The sequence below is a fragment of the Eutrigla gurnardus genome, assembly GCF_963514095.1.
Source record: "Eutrigla gurnardus genome assembly, chromosome: 1".
Taxonomy (NCBI): domain Eukaryota; kingdom Metazoa; phylum Chordata; class Actinopteri; order Perciformes; family Triglidae; genus Eutrigla; species Eutrigla gurnardus.
This window is the reverse complement of record NC_139915.1, coordinates 34,184,849-34,204,342: the sequence shown is the minus strand read 5'-3', so window position 1 is coordinate 34,204,342 and position 19,494 is coordinate 34,184,849. Positions and strand designations below refer to the sequence as shown.

General features: G+C 46.7%; 3 protein-coding genes across 11 annotated transcripts in view; all 3 read right to left on the bottom strand.

The window, feature by feature from the left end:
• The window catches only part of LOC311028213 (stonustoxin subunit alpha-like), a 110,190-nt gene extending 101,492 nt beyond the window's left edge, over positions 1-8,698 (bottom strand). Inside the window, exons 1-3 of one of the 9 annotated variants that reach the window (XM_084032596.1) lie at positions 7,251-8,698; positions 6,246-7,135; positions 2,306-5,548 (exon numbers count right to left, since the gene is read on the bottom strand). In XM_084032596.1, coding sequence (XP_083888722.1) covers positions 4,974-5,548; positions 6,246-6,435 — 765 coding nt within the window. In that variant the 5' untranslated portion in view covers positions 6,436-7,135; positions 7,251-8,698 and the 3' untranslated portion in view covers positions 2,306-4,973. Of the gene's footprint in view, positions 1-1,240; positions 5,549-6,245 lie in introns of all 9 variants that reach the window. The other 8 variants (XM_084032597.1, XM_084032595.1, XM_084032594.1 and 5 more) reach the window with 8 other exon arrangements.
• LOC311025196 (uncharacterized protein) overlaps positions 1-18,795 on the bottom strand; it is a 228,753-nt gene extending 209,958 nt beyond the window's left edge. Inside the window, exons 1-2 of the mRNA XM_084027980.1 lie at positions 18,686-18,795; positions 17,340-17,486 (exon numbers count right to left, since the gene is read on the bottom strand). Of these exons, the coding sequence (XP_083884106.1) occupies positions 17,340-17,485 (146 nt within the window). The 5' untranslated portion in view covers position 17,486; positions 18,686-18,795. The remainder of the gene's footprint in view (positions 1-17,339; positions 17,487-18,685) is intronic.
• Positions 9,314-15,957, bottom strand: LOC311026447 (NLR family CARD domain-containing protein 3-like). Its single transcript, XM_084030016.1, has 6 exons — positions 15,674-15,957; positions 15,295-15,517; positions 12,900-14,685; positions 11,318-11,491; positions 10,203-10,376; positions 9,314-9,667 (listed from the first exon to the last, which is right to left on the bottom strand). Exons 1-6 carry the CDS (start codon positions 15,674-15,676, stop codon positions 9,490-9,492), a joined length of 2,538 nt encoding a protein of 845 aa, XP_083886142.1. The 5' UTR covers positions 15,677-15,957; the 3' UTR covers positions 9,314-9,489.
• Positions 18,796-19,494: the final 699 nt, after the last annotated feature.

Genomic DNA, 19,494 nt, shown 5'->3' with positions numbered 1-19,494 from the left:
CTTGCATCAAATGAAAATGTATGAACTCTATTTGAATTGCAATGAATAGTAATTTCTTGTTTTCATGTTCAACTATCCATCAGAGTAACATGAGAGAGAAAGGGAAGCATGCAGAAGAGTTGAGCAGAGGTGGAAGGGGATACATTGCAGATCTCATTCCAAACACTGAAGGATCTTCTGGATCAATACACGATCACAAACACTTCATTGACAAGTATGTTTTCACACACAAGGAATGTGACGTGGTGATTGGTGCAGAACAATACACACAGTCAGATAGTAGAATGACATCGTTACATCATTATGAAAACGGAACATTTACAATAGAATATGTGGAACTAATATAGAAGAACAGCTTCAATGATGTCAGCCATTCAAGGGTCTAGACCTCTGGGGGACCACAGTCTCTGGTTCCTCACATAGTCTGGTCTCTGGACTAATGTGAGCTACTATCTAGACCTCTGGGGGACCACAGTCTCTGGTTACTCACAGAGTCTGGTCTCTGGACTAATGTGAGCTACTATCTAGACCTCTGGGGGACCACAGTCTCTGGTTCCTCACATAGTCTGGTCTCTGGATTAATGTGAGCTACTATCTAGACCTCTGGGGGACCACAGTGTCTGGTTCCTCACAGAGTCTGGTCTCTGGACTAATGTGAGCTACTATCTAGACCTCTGGGGGACCACAGTCTGTGGTTCCTCACATAGTCTGGTCTCTGGACTAATGTGAGCTACTATCTAGACCTCTGGGAAACCACAGTCTCTGGTTCCTCACAGAGTCTGGTCTCTGGACTAATGGGAGCTACTATCTAGACCTCTGGGGGACCACAGTCTCTGGTTCCTCACATAGTCTGGTCTCTGGACTAATGTGAGCTACTATCTAGACCTCTGGGGGACCACAGTCTCTGGTTCCTCACATAGTCTGGTCTCTGGACTAATGTGGTCTACTATCTAGACCTCTGGGGGACCACAGTCTCTGGTTCCTCACAAAGTCTGGTCTCTGGACTAATGTGAGCTACTATCTAGACCTCTGGGGAACCACAGTCTCTGGTTCCTCACAGAGTCTGGTCTCTGGACTAATGGGAGCTACTATCTAGACCTCTGGGGGACCACAGTCTCTGGTTCCTCACATAGTCTGGTCTCTGGACTAATGTGAGCTACTATCTAGACCTCTGGGGGACCACAGTCTCTGGTTCCTCACATAGTCTGGTCTCTGGACTAATGTGGTCTACTATCTAGACCTCTGGGGGACCACAGTCTCTGGTTCCTCACATAGTCTGGTCTCTGGACTAATGTGAGCTACTATCTAGACCTCTGGGGACCACAGTCTCTGGTTCCTCACATAGTGTGGTCTCTGGACTAATGTGAGCTACTATCTAGACCTCTGGGGGACCACAGTCTCTGGTTCCTCACATAGTCTGGTCTCTGGATTAATGTGAGCTACTATCTAGACCTCTGGGGGACCACAGTGTCTGGTTCCTCACATAGTCTGGTCTCTGGATTAATGTGAGCTACTATCTAGACCTCTGGGGAACCACAGTGTCTGGTTCCTCACAGAGTCTGGTCTCTGGACTAATGTGGTCTACTATCTAGACCTCTGGGGGACCACAGTCTCTGGTTCCTCACAGAGTCTGGTCTCTGGACTAATGGGAGCTACTATCTAGACCTCTGGGGGACCACAGTCTCTGGTTCCTCACATAGTCTGGTCTCTGGATTAATGTGAGCTACTATCTAGACCTCTGGGGGACCACAGTGTCTGGTTCCTCACATAGTCTGGTCTCTGGATTAATGTGAGCTACTATCTAGACCTCTGGGGGACCACAGTGTCTGGTTCCTCACATAGTCTGGTCTCTGGACTAATGTGAGCTACTATCTAGACCTCTGGGGGACCACAGTGTCTGGTTCCTCACAGAGTCTGGTCTCTGGACTAATGTGGTCTACTATCTAGACCTCTGGGGGACCACAGTCTCTGGTTCCTCACAGAGTCTGGTCTCTGGACTAATGGGAGCTACTATGTAGACCTCTGGGGGACCACAGTCTCTGGTTCCTCACATAGTCTGGTCTCTGGACTAATGTGAGCTACTATCTAGACCTCTGGGGGACCACAGTCTCTGGTTCCTCACATAGTCTGGTCTCTGGACTAATGTGAGCTACTATCTAGACCTCTGGGGGACCACAGTCTCTGGTTCCTCACAGAGTCTGGTCTCTGGACTAATGTGAGCTACTATCTAGACCTCTGGGGGACCACAGTCTCTGGTTCCTCACATAGTCTGGTCTCTGGACTAATGTGAGCTACTATCTAGAACTCTGGGGGACCACAGTCTCTGGTTCCTCACATAGTCTGGTCTCTGGACTAATGTGAGCTACTATCTAGACCTCTGGGGGACCACAGTGTCTGGTTCCTCACAGAGTCTGGTCTCTGGACTAATGTGAGCTACTATCTAGACCTCTGGGGGACCACAGTCTCTGGTTCCTCACATAGTCTGGTCTCTGGACTAATGTGAGCTACTATCTAGACCTCTGGGAAACCACAGTCTCTGGTTCCTCACAGAGTCTGGTCTCTGGACTAATGGGAGCTACTATCTAGACCTCTGGGGGACCACAGTCTCTGGTTCCTCACATAGTCTGGTCTCTGGACTAATGTGAGCTACTATCTAGACCTCTGGGGGACCACAGTCTCTGGTTCCTCACATAGTCTGGTCTCTGGACTAATGTGGTCTACTATCTAGACCTCTGGGGGACCACAGTCTCTGGTTCCTCACATAGTCTGGTCTCTGGACTAATGTGAGCTACTATCTAGACCTCTGGGGAACCACAGTCTCTGGTTCCTCACAGAGTCTGGTCTCTGGACTAATGGGAGCTACTATCTAGACCTCTGGGGGACCACAGTCTCTGGTTCCTCACATAGTCTGGTCTCTGGACTAATGTGAGCTACTATCTAGACCTCTGGGGGACCACAGTCTCTGGTTCCTCACATAGTCTGGTCTCTGGACTAATGTGGTCTACTATCTAGACCTCTGGGGGCCCACAGTCTCTGGTTCCTCACATAGTCTGGTCTCTGGACTAATGTGAGCTACTATCTAGACCTCTGGGGACCACAGTCTCTGGTTCCTCACATAGTGTGGTCTCTGGACTAATATGAGCTACTATCTAGACCTCTGGGGGACCACAGTCTCTGGTTCCTCACATAGTCTGGTCTCTGGATTAATGTGAGCTACTATCTAGACCTCTGGGGGACCACAGTGTCTGGTTCCTCACATAGTCTGGTCTCTGGATTAATGTGAGCTACTATCTAGACCTCTGGGGGACCACAGTGTCTGGTTCCTCACAGAGTCTGGTCTCTGGACTAATGTGGTCTACTATCTAGACCTCTGGGGGACCACAGTCTCTGGTTCCTCACAGAGTCTGGTCTCTGGACTAATGGGAGCTACTATCTAGACCTCTGGGGGACCACAGTCTCTGGTTCCTCACATAGTCTGGTCTCTGGATTAATGTGAGCTACTATCTAGACCTCTGGGGGACCACAGTGTCTGGTTCCTCACATAGTCTGGTCTCTGGATTAATGTGAGCTACTATCTAGACCTCTGGGGGACCACAGTGTCTGGTTCCTCACAGAGTCTGGTCTCTGGACTAATGTGGTCTACTGTCTAGACCTCTGGGGGACCACAGTCTCTGGTTCCTCACAGAGTCTGGTCTCTGGACTAATGGGAGCTACTATCTAGACCTCTGGGGGACCACAGTCTCTGGTTCCTCACATAGTCTGGTCTCTGGACTAATGTGAGCTACTATCTAGACCTCTGGGGGACCACAGTCTCTGGTTCCTCACATAGTCTGGTCTCTGGACTAATGTGAGCTACTATCTAGACCTCTGGGGGACCACAGTGTCTGGTTCCTCACAGAGTCTGGTCTCTGGACTAATGTGAGCTACTATCTAGACCTCTGGGGGACCACAGTCTCTGGTTCCTCACATAGTCTGGTCTCTGGACTAATGTGAGCTACTATCTAGACCTCTGGGAAACCACAGTCTCTGGTTCCTCACAGAGTCTGGTCTCTGGACTAATGTGAGCTACTATCTAGACCTCTGGGGGACCACAGTCTCTGGTTCCTCACATAGTCTGGTCTCTGGACTAATGTGAGCTACTATCTAGACCTCTGGGGGACCACAGTCTCTGGTTCCTCACATAGTCTGGTCTCTGGACTAATGTGAGCTACTATCTAGACCTCTGGGGGACCACAGTCTCTGGTTCCTCACATAGTCTGGTCTCTGGACTAATGTGGTCTACTATCTTAACCTCTGGGGGACCACAGTCTCTGGTTCCTCACATAGTCTGGTCTCTGGACTAATGTGAGCTACTATCTAGACCTCTGGGGGACCACAGTCTCTGGTTCCTCACATAGTCTGGTCTCTGGACTAATGTGGTCTACTATCTAGACCTCTGGGGGACCACAGTCTCTGGTTCCTCACATAGTCTGGTCTCTGGATTAATGTGAGCTACTATCTAGACCTCTGGGGGACCACAGTCTCTGGTTCCTCACATAGTCTGGTCTCTGGACTAATGTGGTCTACTATCTAGACCTCTGGGGGACCACAGTCTCTGGTTCCTCACATAGTCTGGTCTCTGGACTAATGTGGTCTACTATCTAGACCTCTGGGGGACACAGACCCAGGAGACAACATCTGGTTCCTGGCTGAGACTCTTTAGAGACACAGATTCTCATCTTTGAATTGACTCTGGATGGATTGTCTTTGTCTTCTGACACCATGTAGGGAGTTGATTTGATGATTTTATGTGTATACGTGCATATTTTTATCTCATCTGTTTATTTTATTCCTTTTATCTTTCTATTCTGTACTTTTTATTGTGTTTTATCTTGTGCAGCACTTTGGAAAACCTTGTGTTTGTTAAAATGGGATCTAAATAAAGTGGATTGGAATGGATTGGATATGTAATCACAGCGTGTGAAAAATGAGCTTCACGTTCGGTGTGAACACGACTTCAGCCCTAAAGACCACGCAGACCCGTCTGATGATCCATAACAGACTGTAAACCCAGGATAAAGAGGTTCAGTGAATGTGGTGTTGAAGGTGTGGAGGTGGATCAGTTTGTCAGAGGAGACTTTGTAGAAGGTCAGAGTGCCAGCAGGACAGTCCAAGTACACTGCTACCACACCAGAGGAGTAGGAGGAGGAGGAGGAGGAGGAGGAGGAGGAGATGTCTGTTAGTTCGTTGTTGTGACTGACAGAGTAACGACCACCAACATGACAACTCAGACTCCAGGACTGATCATTCCATCCAAACACAGAGTCGTCTCCTCTCCTCTTGATTCCTCTGTAACTCACTGATATATCAACCAGTCCTCTCCACTGGACCTCCCAGTAACAGCGACCAGTCAGACCGTCTCTACACAGTAGCTGAGGCCGTGAGACAAATCTGTCTGGATGATCTGGATATGACTGGGCGTCTGACACACCTGTCACCTTCCTGTTGTTGTCGTCCAGTTTGAGTTTTCTGCTGACTGTGTTTGTGTCCAGTTCCAGTTCACAGACATCTGATGGAGAGAACAAACACAATGCAGCTAAAGGTTCATCTCTGTCTCCCACTAAACTACGTCCCCATACAACTCATCTCCACTCTCTATTACGTTTCCAGGGAAACAACGTGTTTTCTGGACCCAACGGTCAACGTTTGAAACCGTCTGAAAAAACCTTAACGAACAAAACAAAAACGCTACAAAACGACATCGTTGGTAGTAAAAATATCACAGTTGGGCCTAAAATGAGTAAAGATTGAAACCAGACCAAACTGTGGTCTGGTCTGTGGACTAATGTGAGCTACTATGGTAGAGCTCTGGGGGACCACAGACCCAGGAGACAACATCTGGGTCCTCCATTTAGGATTCAGGGACGTCAGGACGACAGGAGGACCATCTCAACGCTGAGACGCTTTAGAGACACAGAGTCTCAGGAACTTCTCTCTTCACTTCAAATATTTAAACTCACACAAACACCACAACAACGGGAATGTTGGGTATTCGCCTCCGTTGCCGTCCGGCAGGAATTGGCGTCCGTTTGCGTCTCTGCGTTGACTTTGTGTGTAATTGAAGGTGAAAATGTGGCGGTTGGTGTGAACACAACACGACATCTTTACAGCCACGAAGAAACAAACGCTACGTCCTGATTAGAATCGGATTTCAGTCATGAACACGTTCAAATCTGGAGCAGCTGAGTTACTGAAGACATACTCACACTTCCTCAGACCAGGTCTCAGTCTCTGCTGTCCCCCATGGTCCACCCTGCAGGAAGACATGCAAACACCAGTAAACATGAAGCCCAGCTCCTCAGTCAGAGACTGTTGTCCATCTGTCCTCACCTGAGAGTCCAGTCTGATGTCTGTCCATCTGTCCTCACCTGAGAGTCCAGTCTGATGTCTGTCCATCTGTCCTCACCTGAGAGTCCAGTCTGATGTCTGTCCGCCTGTCCTCACCTGAATGTCCTGTCTGATGTCTGTCCACTTGTTCTCACCTGAGAGTCCAGTCTGATGTCTGTCCACCTGTCCTCACCTGAGTGTCCAGTCTGATGTCTGTCCACTTGTTCTCACCTTAGAGTCCAGTCTGATGTCTGTCCACCTGTCATCACCTGAGTGTCCAGTCTGATGTCTGTCCATCTGTCCTCACCTGAGTGTCCAGTCTGATGTCTGTCCATCTGTCCTAACCTGAGTGTCCAGTCTGATGTCTGTCCACCTGTCCTCACCTGAGAGTCCAGTCTTATGTCTGTCCATCTGTCCTCACCTGAGAGTGTCCAGTCTGATGTCTGTCCATCTGTCCTCACCTGAGAGTGTCCAGTCTGATGTCTGTCCACCTGTCCTCACCTGAGTACAGTCTGATGTCTGTCCATCTGTCCTCACCTGAGAGTCCAGTCTGATGTCCGTCAATCTGTCCTCACCTGAGAGTCCAGTCTGATGTCTGTCCATCTGTCCTCACCTGAGAGTCCAGTCTGATGTTTGTCCATCTGTCCTCACCTGAGTGTCCAGTCTGATGTCTGTCCATCTGTCCTCACCTGAGAGTGTCCAGTCTGATGTCTGTCCATCTGTCCTCACCTGAGAGTGTCCAGTCTGATGTCTGTCCATCTGTCTTCACCTGAGAGTGTCCAGTCTGTCTGTCCATCTGTCCTCAACTGAGAGTCCAGTCTGATGTCTGTCCATCTGTCTTCACCTGAGAGTGTCCAGTCTGATGTCTGTCCATATGTCTTCACCTGAGAGTCCAGTCTGATGTCTGTCCACCTGTCCTCACCTGAGAGTCCAGTCTGATGTCTGTCCATCTGTCCTCAACTGAGAGTCCAGTCTGATGTCTGTCCTCACCTGAGAGTCCAGTCTGATGTCTGTCCATCTGTCCTCACCTGAGTGTCCAGTCTGATGTCTGTCCATCTGTCCTCACCTGAGAGTGTCCAGTCTGATGTCTGTCCATCTGTCCTCAACTGAGAGTCCAGTCTGATGTCTGTCCATCTGTCTTCACCTGAGAGTGTCCAGTCTGATGTCTGTCCATATGTCCTCACCTGAGAGTCCAATCTGATGTCTGTCCACCTGTCCTCACCTGAGAGTCCAGTCTGATGTCTGTCCATCTGTCCTCAACTGAGAGTCCAGTCTGATGTCTGTCCTCACCTGAGAGTCCAGTCTGATGTCTGTCCATCTGTCCTCACCTGAGTGTCCAGTCTGATGTCTGTCCACCTGTCCTCACCTGAGTGTCCAGTCTGATGTCTGTCCATCTGTCCTCACCTGAGAGTCCAGTCTGATGTCTGTCCATCTGTCTTCACCTGAGAGTGTCCAGTCTGATGTCTGTCCATATGTCCTCACCTGAGAGTCCAGTCTGATGTCTGTCCTCACCTGAGTGTCCAGTCTGATGTCTGTCCATCTGTCCTCACCTGAGTGTCCAGTCTGATGTCTGTCCATCTGTCCTCACCTGAGTGTCCAGTCTGATGTCTGTCCATCTGTCCTCACCTGAGAGTGTCCAGTCTGATGTCTGTCCATCTGTCCTCACCTGAGAGTGTCCAGTCTGATGTCTGTCCATCTGTCTTCACCTGAGAGTGTCCAGTCTGTCTGTCCATCTGTCCTCAACTGAGAGTCCAGTCTGATGTCTGTCCATCTGTCCTCACCTGACAGTGTCCAGTCTGATGTCTGTCCACCTGTCCTCACCTGAGAGTCCAGTCTGATGTCTGTCCACCTGTCTTCTACTGAGTGTCCAGTCTGATGTCTGTCCATCTGTCCTCACCTGAGAGTCCAGTCTGATGTCTGTCCACCTGTCCTAACCTGAGAGTCCAGTCTGATGTCTGTCCACCTGTCCTCACCTGAGAGTCCAGTCTGATGTCTGTCCATGTGTCCTCACCTGAGAGTGTCCAGTCTGATGTCTGTCCATCTGTCCTCACCTGACAGTGTCCAGTCTGATGTCTGTCCACCTGTCCTCACCTGAGAGTCCAGTCTGATGTCTGTCCACCTGTCTTCTACTGAGTGTCCAGTCTGATGTCTGTCCACCTGTCCTCACCTGAGAGTCCAGTCTGATGTCTGTCCACCTGTCCTCACCTGAGAGTCTAGTCTGATGTCTGTCCATCTGTCCTCACCTGAGAGTGTCCAGTCTGATGTCTGTCCATCTGTCCTCACCTGAGAGTGTCCAGTCTGATGTCTGTCCACCTGTCCTCACCTGAGTACAGTCTGATGTCTGTCCATCTGTCCTCATCTGAGAGTCCAGTCTGATGTCCGTCAATCTGTCCTCACCTGAGAGTCCAGTCTGATGTCTGTCCATCTGTCCTCACCAGAGTGTCCAGTCTGGTGTCTGTCCATCTGTCCTCACCTGAGAGTGTCCAGTCTGATGTCTGTCCATCTGTCCTCACCAGAGTGTCCAGTCTGATGTCTGTCCACCTGTCCTCACCTGAGAGTCCAGTCTGATGTCTGTCCACCTGTCTTCTACTGAGTGTCCAGTCTGATGTCTGTCCACCTGTCCTCACCTGAGAGTCCAGTCTGATGTCTGTCCACCTGTCCTCACCTGAGAGTCTAGTCTGATGTCTGTCCATCTGTCCTCACCTGAGAGTGTCCAGTCTGATGTCTGTCCATCTGTCCTCACCTGAGAGTGTCCAGTCTGATGTCTGTCCACCTGTCCTCACCTGAGTACAGTCTGATGTCTGTCCATCTGTCCTCATCTGAGAGTCCAGTCTGATGTCCGTCAATCTGTCCTCACCTGAGAGTCCAGTCTGATGTCTGTCCATCTGTCCTCACCAGAGTGTCCAGTCTGGTGTCTGTCCATCTGTCCTCACCTGAGAGTGTCCAGTCTGATGTCTGTCCATCTGTCCTCACCAGAGTGTCCAGTCTGGTGTCTGTCCATCTGTCCTCACCTGAGAGTGTCCAGTCTGATGTCTGTCCATCTGTCTTCACCTGAGTCCAGTCTGATGTCTGTCCATCTGTCCTCACCTGAGAGAGTCCAGTCTGATGTCTGTCCATCTGTCCTCACCTGAGAGAGTCCAGTCTCCAGTGTGGACCCTCCAGTCCAGCAGACAGCAGCTTGACTCCTGAGTCTCCTGGATGATTGTAGCTCAGGTCCAGCTGTCTCAGATAGGAGGGGTTGGAGTCCAGAGCTGAGGCCAGAGAAGAACAGCCGTCCTCTGTGATGAGACAACCTGACAGACTGAAGACACACACACTTCTGTCACTTCTGGGGACTTTTAAACTGAGAAAAAGTGATCATTCTCTGTTGTTGTGTTGATGTTGTACTGGGTGGGATAAGCGTGGCTGAGTGATGGACAGAGACGGATAGAGGAGGACGAGAAGTCAAGAAACAACAGTAGAACCAGTCTATGTGGTCTGTTTTCAGACCTGGTGTCCCAACAAAGATCTGGCTACTGATTTAAACCAACTAGCAAAGAAAACTCTAATTCAATAACATCTCAACTCTGTTTGTTGTCAGTTTTCATATTGAACTGGAGGAATTAAGTAACATTATTAATTAAATAACAAGTATTCTGAGAATAAAGTCAAATACAAAACTTGGAGTCTCAGAACATATCAGACATTCATGTGTTCAACTGCTCTTTTAGAGCCGCCATGTGAACTTTAGCAAAAGTGTCTTTTCAGGAATAAGAGCAAAGAAGTGAATATTTGGTGCATGTAAACGGATCATTGGAAGCTTCATAGGTAAACTTCTCAAAGTCCTTGAGTCTGACCTGAGAGTTTCCAGTCCACAGTGTGGACTCTTCAGACCAGCAGACAGCAGCTCCAGTCCTGAATCCTGCAGGTCGTTGTTACTCAGGTCCAGGTCTCTTAGACTGGAGGACTGGGAGCTGAGAACTGAGGACAGACCTTCACAGCTTCTCTCTGAGAGGTTACAGCCACTGAGTCTGAAGAGGAATCAGAAATGTGTGATGAAACTAGAACAAACAACTGTTCGTCTCCTTGGAATTAACAATGAAAACTCCTCAGCAAGATCGAAAACAGGCTTTACAAAGACTTAACTTGTGTTTGTATTGCAGTCCTTCACAAGACCAACAAGAACATTTCATTCATTGACCTTTAAACTTAACCAGCAAGGATTTTATCAATGAGAAAAAAACTCATCCTAAAACCAGAAATAAATGTAAAATGGGGTAGAAAAGAATTCAATGTAACTTCTGTCGACACTGTTCCAACACTAACTTCACGTGTTCAAACATGATGAGAAAACTCTTTGTATTCCTTGAAAATCATTGATTCTTTTCATGTTTTACTAGATAGAATTGTATCATTCCAAGCAGAAAGTGAGTTCTTCTGCTGCGTTCACACCAAACCTGAAGTGATGTTTGAGTTTGACTGCAGGATGAATTGGTTTTATTTGTGGGATCATTTGTGTTTAGTCACGACACTCATGCTAGACACACCAGCGAGGAGGCGGGGCTTATCTCCATGTAGAAACAACCAGGGTTCCTCCATCACGGATGAAATAACCACTATTGCTGCTTTGTACATGTTGTGAAGTCCCAGATACACCAGGAAACCAAACGCCGTCCTGTCTGAGTTCATAGCCTCATGACGACAACAGCATTTAGAAACGCCAGCTGGATTTGTAAAACTATTCAAAGTTAGAACGGCAGGGGAAAGACAAACAAGACGTTTGGTTTCTTTAGTGATTTTGTTCTTCTGCTGTTAGATCGTTACCAGCAGAAACGGGTTTCATCAGCCATGGAAACAGATTAGTAGCAAAAGTGTCTTTTCAGGAATAAGAGCAAAGAAGTGAATATTTGGTGCATGTAAACGGATCATTGGAAGCTTCATAGGTAAACTTCTCAAAGTCCTTGAGTCTGACCTGAGAGTTTCCAGTCCACAGTGTGGACTCTTCAGACCAGCAGACAGCAGCTCCAGTCCTGAATCCTGCAGGTCGTTGTAACTCAGGTCCAGGTCTCTTAGACTGGAGGACTGGGAGCTGAGAACTGAGGACAGACCTTCCCAGCTTCTCTCTGAGAGGTTACAGCCACTGAGTCTGAAGAGGAATCAGAAATGTAGAATAAAAAACAGAACAAGTCTGGCTTACTTCGGTGCTAATCCCCTTCACTTTAATTATCAGACGGCTGACGGCAAGACACGGAATGTTAGCTTGTGTCTGGTTGTAGCATTTATTCACCGACAAACATGCGGTACCCACAATACACTGCTGCACACTGTACCACGCTGTAATCTAACCGCTGACTTCATACTCACCGTCTCACTCTCTCTCTCTTTATACTTCAACGTACAGAGAGCCAACAGTGTTAATGCATTAAAAAGATGAATGTGTTAAATCCACAAATGAATCATCCCGCGTTAACACGTTCATTTTGATGCCCAAATATTTAAACATCAAACTGCAGAGAAAAGAGTTTGGTTTCTTTAGTGATTTGTTCTTTTGGTGGAAGTCGTGAGCAGCAGAAACTGTTTCATCAGCCATGGAAACAGATTAGAAGAGGTGGGTGGCCAGACGCCCAGGGGTCCGTGAGCTTGGGAGTAAGGCCGGCCGCGGGGGCACTTAGTCCAAACATGACAACGTCCAGACGGGAACACCGGACATCTAGTGCATAACCATCTATCTATCTATCTATCTATCTATCCATCTATCCATCTATCCATCTATCCATCATCCATCTATCTATCTATCTATCTATCTATCTATCTATCTATCTATCTATCCATCATCCATCTATCTATCTATCTATCCATCATCCATCTATCTATCTATCTATCTATCTATCTATCTATCTATCTATCTATCTATCTATCTATCTATCTATCTATCTATCCATCCATCACATCTATCTATCTATCTATCTATCTATCTATCTATCTATCTATCTATCTATCTATCTATCCATCATCCATCTATCTATCTATCTATCTATCCATCATCCATCTATCTATCTATCTATCTATCTATCTATCCATCCATCATCCATCCATCCATCCATCCATCCATCCATCCACCACTATCCTGTATTCATGATGACTGAAGAGAATGTTTTGAACACAGAATGTTTGCAACGACTAAATTGACCCAATTTGAGGATTATTAGTGTTTCTTGTGTCTTAATTAGCCTTAATTAATGTTATTTTGTAAGGATTTTGTGGTTTAATTGAAGGGGTAATGTTTGGTAATATCTGAATTTGCACATTGACATTTTATATTTTTGTCTATTTTACGTTCAGGTTCTGATTATTGAAACAGTAAATCAGCAAGTACTCAGTACTTGAATAGTTTTTTCACTAAATAGTTTTTTCCTCAAGTAACTATTTGGATGACTACTATTTATTATTTACTTTTTGCTGTTTGGAAAACCAATCAAATCATTCAGAATGCAGATAGAACCTTGGAATTCCATGGTGGTTCGTTGTATTTTGAATATAAAAACTATATTTACAGAGCTTTGCTGGAGGCTTGGACCACCGGCAGCAGCCTCAGAAGAGCCTCCTCTGAAGCTTCGTATTTCTTCAGGTCAAACACGTCCAGACGTTTTTCTGACGACAGTAAGATGAAGACCAGAGCTGACCAAAGAGAAGGAGACAGTTCATTGTCGGAGAGAAGTCCTGAAGTCATGTACCGTTGGATCATCTCCACCAGAGAACGATCATTCAGTTCATTCAGACAGTGGAACAGATTGATGCTTCTCTCTGGAGACAGCTTCTTAACCAGTTTATTCTTGATGTACTGGACTGTTTCCTGATTGGTCTGTGAGCTACTTCCTGTTTGTGTCAGCAGACCTCGTAGATGTTTCTGATTGGTCTCTAGTGACAGACCCAGAAGGAAGCGGAGGAACAGGTCCAGGTGTCCGTTTGGACTCTGTAAGGCCTTGTCCACAGCTCTCCGGTGCAGATGTGTTAGTTTAGGTTTGTGTCTGGAGGTTGTTGGTCTTCCTGCCATCAGATTGACACCAGACTTGATGAAGGTCAGATGGACATGAAGAGCAGCCAGAAACTCCTGAACACTCAGATGGACGAAGCAGAACACCTGGTCCTGGTACAGTCCTCTCTCCTCTCTGAAGACCTGTGTGAACACTCCTGAGTACACTGAGGCTGCTTTGATATCGATGCCACACTCTGTCAGGTCTGGTTCATAGAAGATCAGGTTTCCTTTCTGCAGCTGCTCAAAAGCCAGTTTTCCCAGAGACTCAATCATCTTCCCGGTCTCTGGACTCCAGTGTTGATCCGTCTCAGCTCCTCCATCATACTTGACGTTCTTCAGTTTGGACTGAACCACCAGGAAGTGGATGTACATGTCGGTCAGGGTCTTGGGCAGCTCCCCTCCCTCCCTGGTCTTCAACACGTCCTCCAGAACTGTAGCAGTGATCCAGCAGAAGACCGGGATGTGGCACATGATGTGGAGGCTCCGTGAGGTCTTGATGTGGGCGATGATCCTGTTGGCCTGCTCCTCATCTCTGAACCTCTTCCTGAAGTAGTCCTCCTTCTGTGGGTCAGTGAACCCTCTGACCTCTGTCACCATGTCAACACACCCAGGAGGGATCTGATTGGCTGCTGCAGGTCTTGTGGTGATCCAGAGGCGAGCAGAGGGAAGCAGTTTCCCCCTGATGAGGTTTGTCAGCAGCACTTGGACTGAGGTGGACTCTGTAACATCAGTCAGGATCTCGTTGTTGTGGAAGTCCAGACGAAGTCGACACTCGTCCAGACCGTCAAAGATGAACACAACCTGGAACCCTTCAAACCTGCAGATTCCTGCTTCTTTGGTTCCAGGGAAGAAGTGATGAAGGAGTTCCACCAAGCTGAACTTCTTCTCTTTCAGCAGGTTCAGCTCTCTGAAAGTGAATGGAAACGTGAACTGTATGTCCTGGTTGGCTTTGTCTTCAGCCCAGTCCAGAGTGAACTTCTGTGTTAACACTGTTTTCCCGATGCCAGCCACTCCCTTTGTCATCACTGTTCTGATTGGTTCATCCCTTCCAGGTGAGCCTTTAAAGATGTCTTCTTGTCTGATGGTTGTTTCTGGTCTGTCTGGTTTCCTGGATGCCGTTTCAATCTGTCTGACCTCATGTTCCTCATTGACCTCTGCAGTCCCTCCCTCTGTGACGTGGAGCTCCGTGTAGACCTGATTCAGGAGGGTTGGGTTTCCGGCTTTAGTGATGCCCTCAAACAAACACTGGAACTTCTTCTTGAGGTTAGACTTGAGTTTACGTTGGTACACTGCACCAGCGGTTCCTGGATAAACAACAAAGGAACCCAGTTAGTGGATCCTACAGACCCTTTTACAGTCTATGAACAAGCCATGTATTAGAGCCATGTATCCCTGTAGTCCTCAGTATGAGTGACTTATTTAATGATTAAATCAGAACTATTGGAGACAATATCAATCAGGTGCAACATAAAATAAATAAAAGACTTTTACAAGACAAACAGAACTGAAGGATATAACCCTTTGAAATGCAGCTGCAAAGCTCCACGAGTCAGTCACTACAACACATCACAATACAGCATCATAGAAAGAGACGGTATGATGACGTGTTGAAAATAGTACCGTTGGGTTTTCTAAATATCCTGGTAGACCGTAACCTAACCATTTAGTTCCTACGAGCTGAAAGTCACCAGTTAACACGGTCACTGGGTGAAGTGAAACACCTGTTTCTCTGAAACGGTCGTGATCCTGTCTGAACTCTGTAGAACTTGAGTGTTGGAATATCGATTCTGACATCCGAACATTAACAAACATTGAAGTTGTGTGCAGCCTATTAAGAGTTTGGAAATATGAAGTTCTTCATATTGAATCCTTCTCTTCTTTCCACCATGTTAAATCTGTTAAAATCCTCTTACCCATCAGCACACAGTCAGCCAGCTCCTCCTGCTTCATTCTCCTCAGGAAGTCCACTGTGATCTTCTGAAACGCCTCTCTGCTCCTCCTCCTCTGCTCTTCATCCTCACCGTCCAACAACTCCTCATTCTCACTCTCCAAGCATTCTGGGTAATCTGGACTCAGGACCTTCTGGATCTTCTTCAGCTCGTTCTTCACAAAAGTGCAGATGTTCTCCTCCAGCAGCTGGAACAGAAGGATAAACTGAACATGAACTCTAAAGAACCCAACATGGGATTCATGTGTGGGTCTGAGCAGCATGGAGACCACTAGAACCAGTTCAGCATTGAATCTGTAGTGGATGTGGTTCATAGTGAAAGGTGAGCTTGTACATGTACTCACCATAAATATGGAGTCCAGGTGTGTTTGATGCTGCCGGGTAAACGGAACCTCTGAGATCTGCTGAACTCTGTGGAGAAAACCAAGTTCAAAGAGTCACTAAAGCACAGACTGGAGATCACAAGTGGACGTTGTCATGGCGACGTCACCCGTTGGTTTGTGGACTACGGTTTTGAAGCCTCGGGTTCTGATGAACACAAGCGGCAGAGCGGCACCCTGAGCAGCAACCTTACTGGATCTGGATCCATGTGGATTCTGGTGTGAAGCTGCTAACAAAGTTAGCTTCATAATTCAAGGTCAACTTTACAGCTACGTGTTAAAGTCATCTTAGTAGCTAACCGTTGGCTTCTCAAACCTGCAGGAAACCTCATTCAGGTCTTGGTCCAGATGGTGTACATCCTGATAATAGACACGTCCTCGGGCATTATCAGTTACCTTAACACCTAAAATAAGAGTTTGCTGGATATAAAGTGTCTTACTTTACTACTCTACAACCTCCCTTGAGTGAGAGGAAGACGGTGCTCGAGTTTGGTGTCTGTTGGTTTGGAGTCTTTTTGTTCTTAGCTTAGCTTAGCTTAGCCTCGCTGCTACTTCTCTATGTCGTTAGCCTTCACGTTAGCCAAGTTAGCTTCTGACTCTGACTCTAGACCTGATTAATCCGCGAAGGAGAGTTCAGGTTCAGTTCTTACCTTCCATCAGCAGCTTGTTCTGTTTTAAAATGAATAGGTTGACCCATAGACCGGTCACTCTTTATAGACACACAGCTGGGTCCAAGTCCAGGTCCAGGTCCAGGTGAGTCTGGTCTCTCTTGCTGCATCCTGATACAATAAATACACTTTAAGATTCTCACTAGTTAAGCTTCATGAATCAGTTTGCTTTGATGATATTGATGAGTCATGTTCTGAGAGTTGATGCTAGTGTCAGGATCAATACTTTGAATGGATCTGGGTCACATGAGACCACGTGGACATGTGAACACTCGTCTTAGTGCTACACTCACACTAGGAGCAGTGGACAACGTTTCCGTTGCATTAGAACTGTATGGGGTGACAATGATGGGAAAACGGAGTTATGACTCTTAAAACACTTTACATTTTGGTTGCTAACTCTCCACTGGGCATCGGACGGTTCTGGCCTCCACGTAGTCCATTACCTCCTGATAATAGACACGTCCTCGGGCATTATCAGTTACCTTAGCAACTAAAATAAGAGTTTGCTGGATATAAAGTGTCTTACTTTACTACTCTACAACCTCCCTTGAGTGAGAGGTGTCTTTGGTGTCTGTTGGTTTGGAGTCTTTTTGTTCTTAGCTTAGCTTAGCCTCGCTGCTACTTCTCTATGTCGTTAGCCTTCACGTTAGCCAAGTTAGCTTCTCTCTAACTCTTAAGGTTTCTCAGCGTCTATGAGTCTTTTCTTTCAGAAGGTTTTCTCCTCACTGTCTCTTTAAGGTTTGATTGTATATTTATTATTTTGTAGTTTAATCCCAGTTAAAAACCATTTAATTGGTCCTTTCTGTGAGAGTTTCAGTGAAACACGACACTGTCACTCTCTCACATCATCGTGACTCAGAAGACCTGACGGGTTGCAGGATTCAGGGCTGGTTTACTGTTTAAGGGGGCTGGTCTAGACCTGATTCATCCTCTAAGGAGAGTGCAGGTTCAGTTCTTACCTTCCATCAGCAGCTTGTTCAGCTTTAAAGTGAATAAAGCGATCCATAGACCGGTCACTCTTCATGGACACACAGCTGAGTCCAGGTCCAGGTCCAGGTCCAGGTCCAGGTCCAGGTCCAGGGGAGTCTGGTCTCTGCTCCTGCATCCTGATACAATACATTTAGATTTCAGATTCTCAGTAGTTAAGCTTCATGAATCCGATAGAGAGAGCGAGAGAACAGAACATTGTCTACCAGCATGAGACCAAGGAGTTAACTGGGCTAGTTGGCAGGCTAATGTTGCTAGCTATAGAGCTAGCTGAGTATGTGCTAGTTATCTAGAGAATCAGTGTTTAGACCGGGAGCGACTGTATTTGCCATGAAGCCCTGTCTGACATCTGCAGGTAGTTTCTCCTTCCTGGTTTGATTCAGGAAGTCCCTGAATGCACCTTTCCCCGTTTAGAGAGCTTCCATGACTGTCCCAGATGACCCAAAGCATGCTGTCCCACATTAGCATCAGATTTGAGAAAGTGGGACGACTAGACCAACAAACCAAAACACATTCCAACAACTCGATGCATATTTTGTTGCTTGAATGAATCACAAACATGATTTGATCATTATTTATGACTGATTTATATCCTCAACATTCATTTAGTCAGAATCCTATACGTCACTGACAGCTTCTGATTGACATTAGCCCTGCCCCTTTGCTGTGACCCCGCCCCCTTGAAGCTGCGTCATTTCAGTCAGGCGTGTCCCACATGAGCCCAGTTTTCTAGATGTGAATCAAAAGCACAAACGGCTGGTGAACTGGATAACTTCACAGCTATGCAGCCGACGGAGTAAACAAGCAAACAAGAACCAGGACAAGAAGAGCTCGTCTTCATTCCTAAATCACATTTAACATTTAACAACTCATATTTGTACTTTCTACTCATCACATTTTCCAAACAGGCTTGTTACTTTAGTTTTAATACATTTGAGGGGAATCAACGATTATTTATTTTCTCATTAATTTGACGAGAGTTTCAGTTGGTCTTGTCAACAAACAGCCAGTAGAATTGTCCTTCATAGTGATACTTTTTACTTCCTGATGTCAGAGCCAGTACTTTTACACTTTGACTTAAGTAAAGAAGTAGAACCAGTAGCCTACTTCTACTTTCACCAGAGTATTTTTGAACACAAGTATGCGTACTTCTACTTGAGTACAGGACGTGTGTACTTCATGGTATCTCCACACATCCAGCCAGCGTTACACAAGAACAGGTCTCCGGTAAACCAGCACCAACGTGATCCGCATCACGGAGCCACAAGCAGCCCACATATCAGTCATCACAAGTTCCCATCGGCTGTCGTCAGCTTACCTCAGGCCGCCGTCGACAGGTGATCACAGACAGCAAGGGCTTCAGTCTTCACATGAATATATGAGGCTGGTTCCAGATGAGCCGCGCCTCGTTGGGGAAGTAGATGTGATCAACAGGAGGCGGAGAGAAACGCTGCAGTCTAACCAGACAAACAGCTACTTCCTGTTCCATGGGACGGGGACCTGTAGCCTACTTGTGCTACATGTGAGAAGTTTCGTTTTCGTTTTCTCCCATCCACGTACTGTTTTAATTTGCCCAGCAGAGGTCGCTGTTCTCCCTCCTGTATATCTTGTCATGGTTTTGAGGAGATTTGTTGTTAACGTTGAAATGTTTTCCTGCCCATTTAAATAGCTCTGTCACATCCTGTGATATTAAAATGATGTGTTTGTGTGTTTTATGTATTTTGGGGTAACACACTGCCGCCTTGTATGGTGAGGGAACAGAGGTACAGAGAAAGAAGGAACGGCAAAGAATGTGTGTTCATGTCTTCTGCAGAAAATCAATGTGGGAAAACAAGTTGAGTGGATGATTGTGAAACAGGAGCCAGTACTATTTCAGACCATGGTCCCATTTCTATGTCAGTCCAGTTGAACAGGAAGAGGAAGTCCACTCTCTGGAGACTGAACTCAAACATTCTCAATAACCAAGTTATTAAAGATACCTTGAAAAGTGAAATTAAAATGGATTTGGAAAATAATGATGATGAAGAAGTGACTCCAGCTATTCTCTGGGATGCACTAAAAGCGGTGATCAGGGGTCAAATAATAGCCATCTCCTCATATGAGAAGACAATTAGAGAAGAAAAAGTT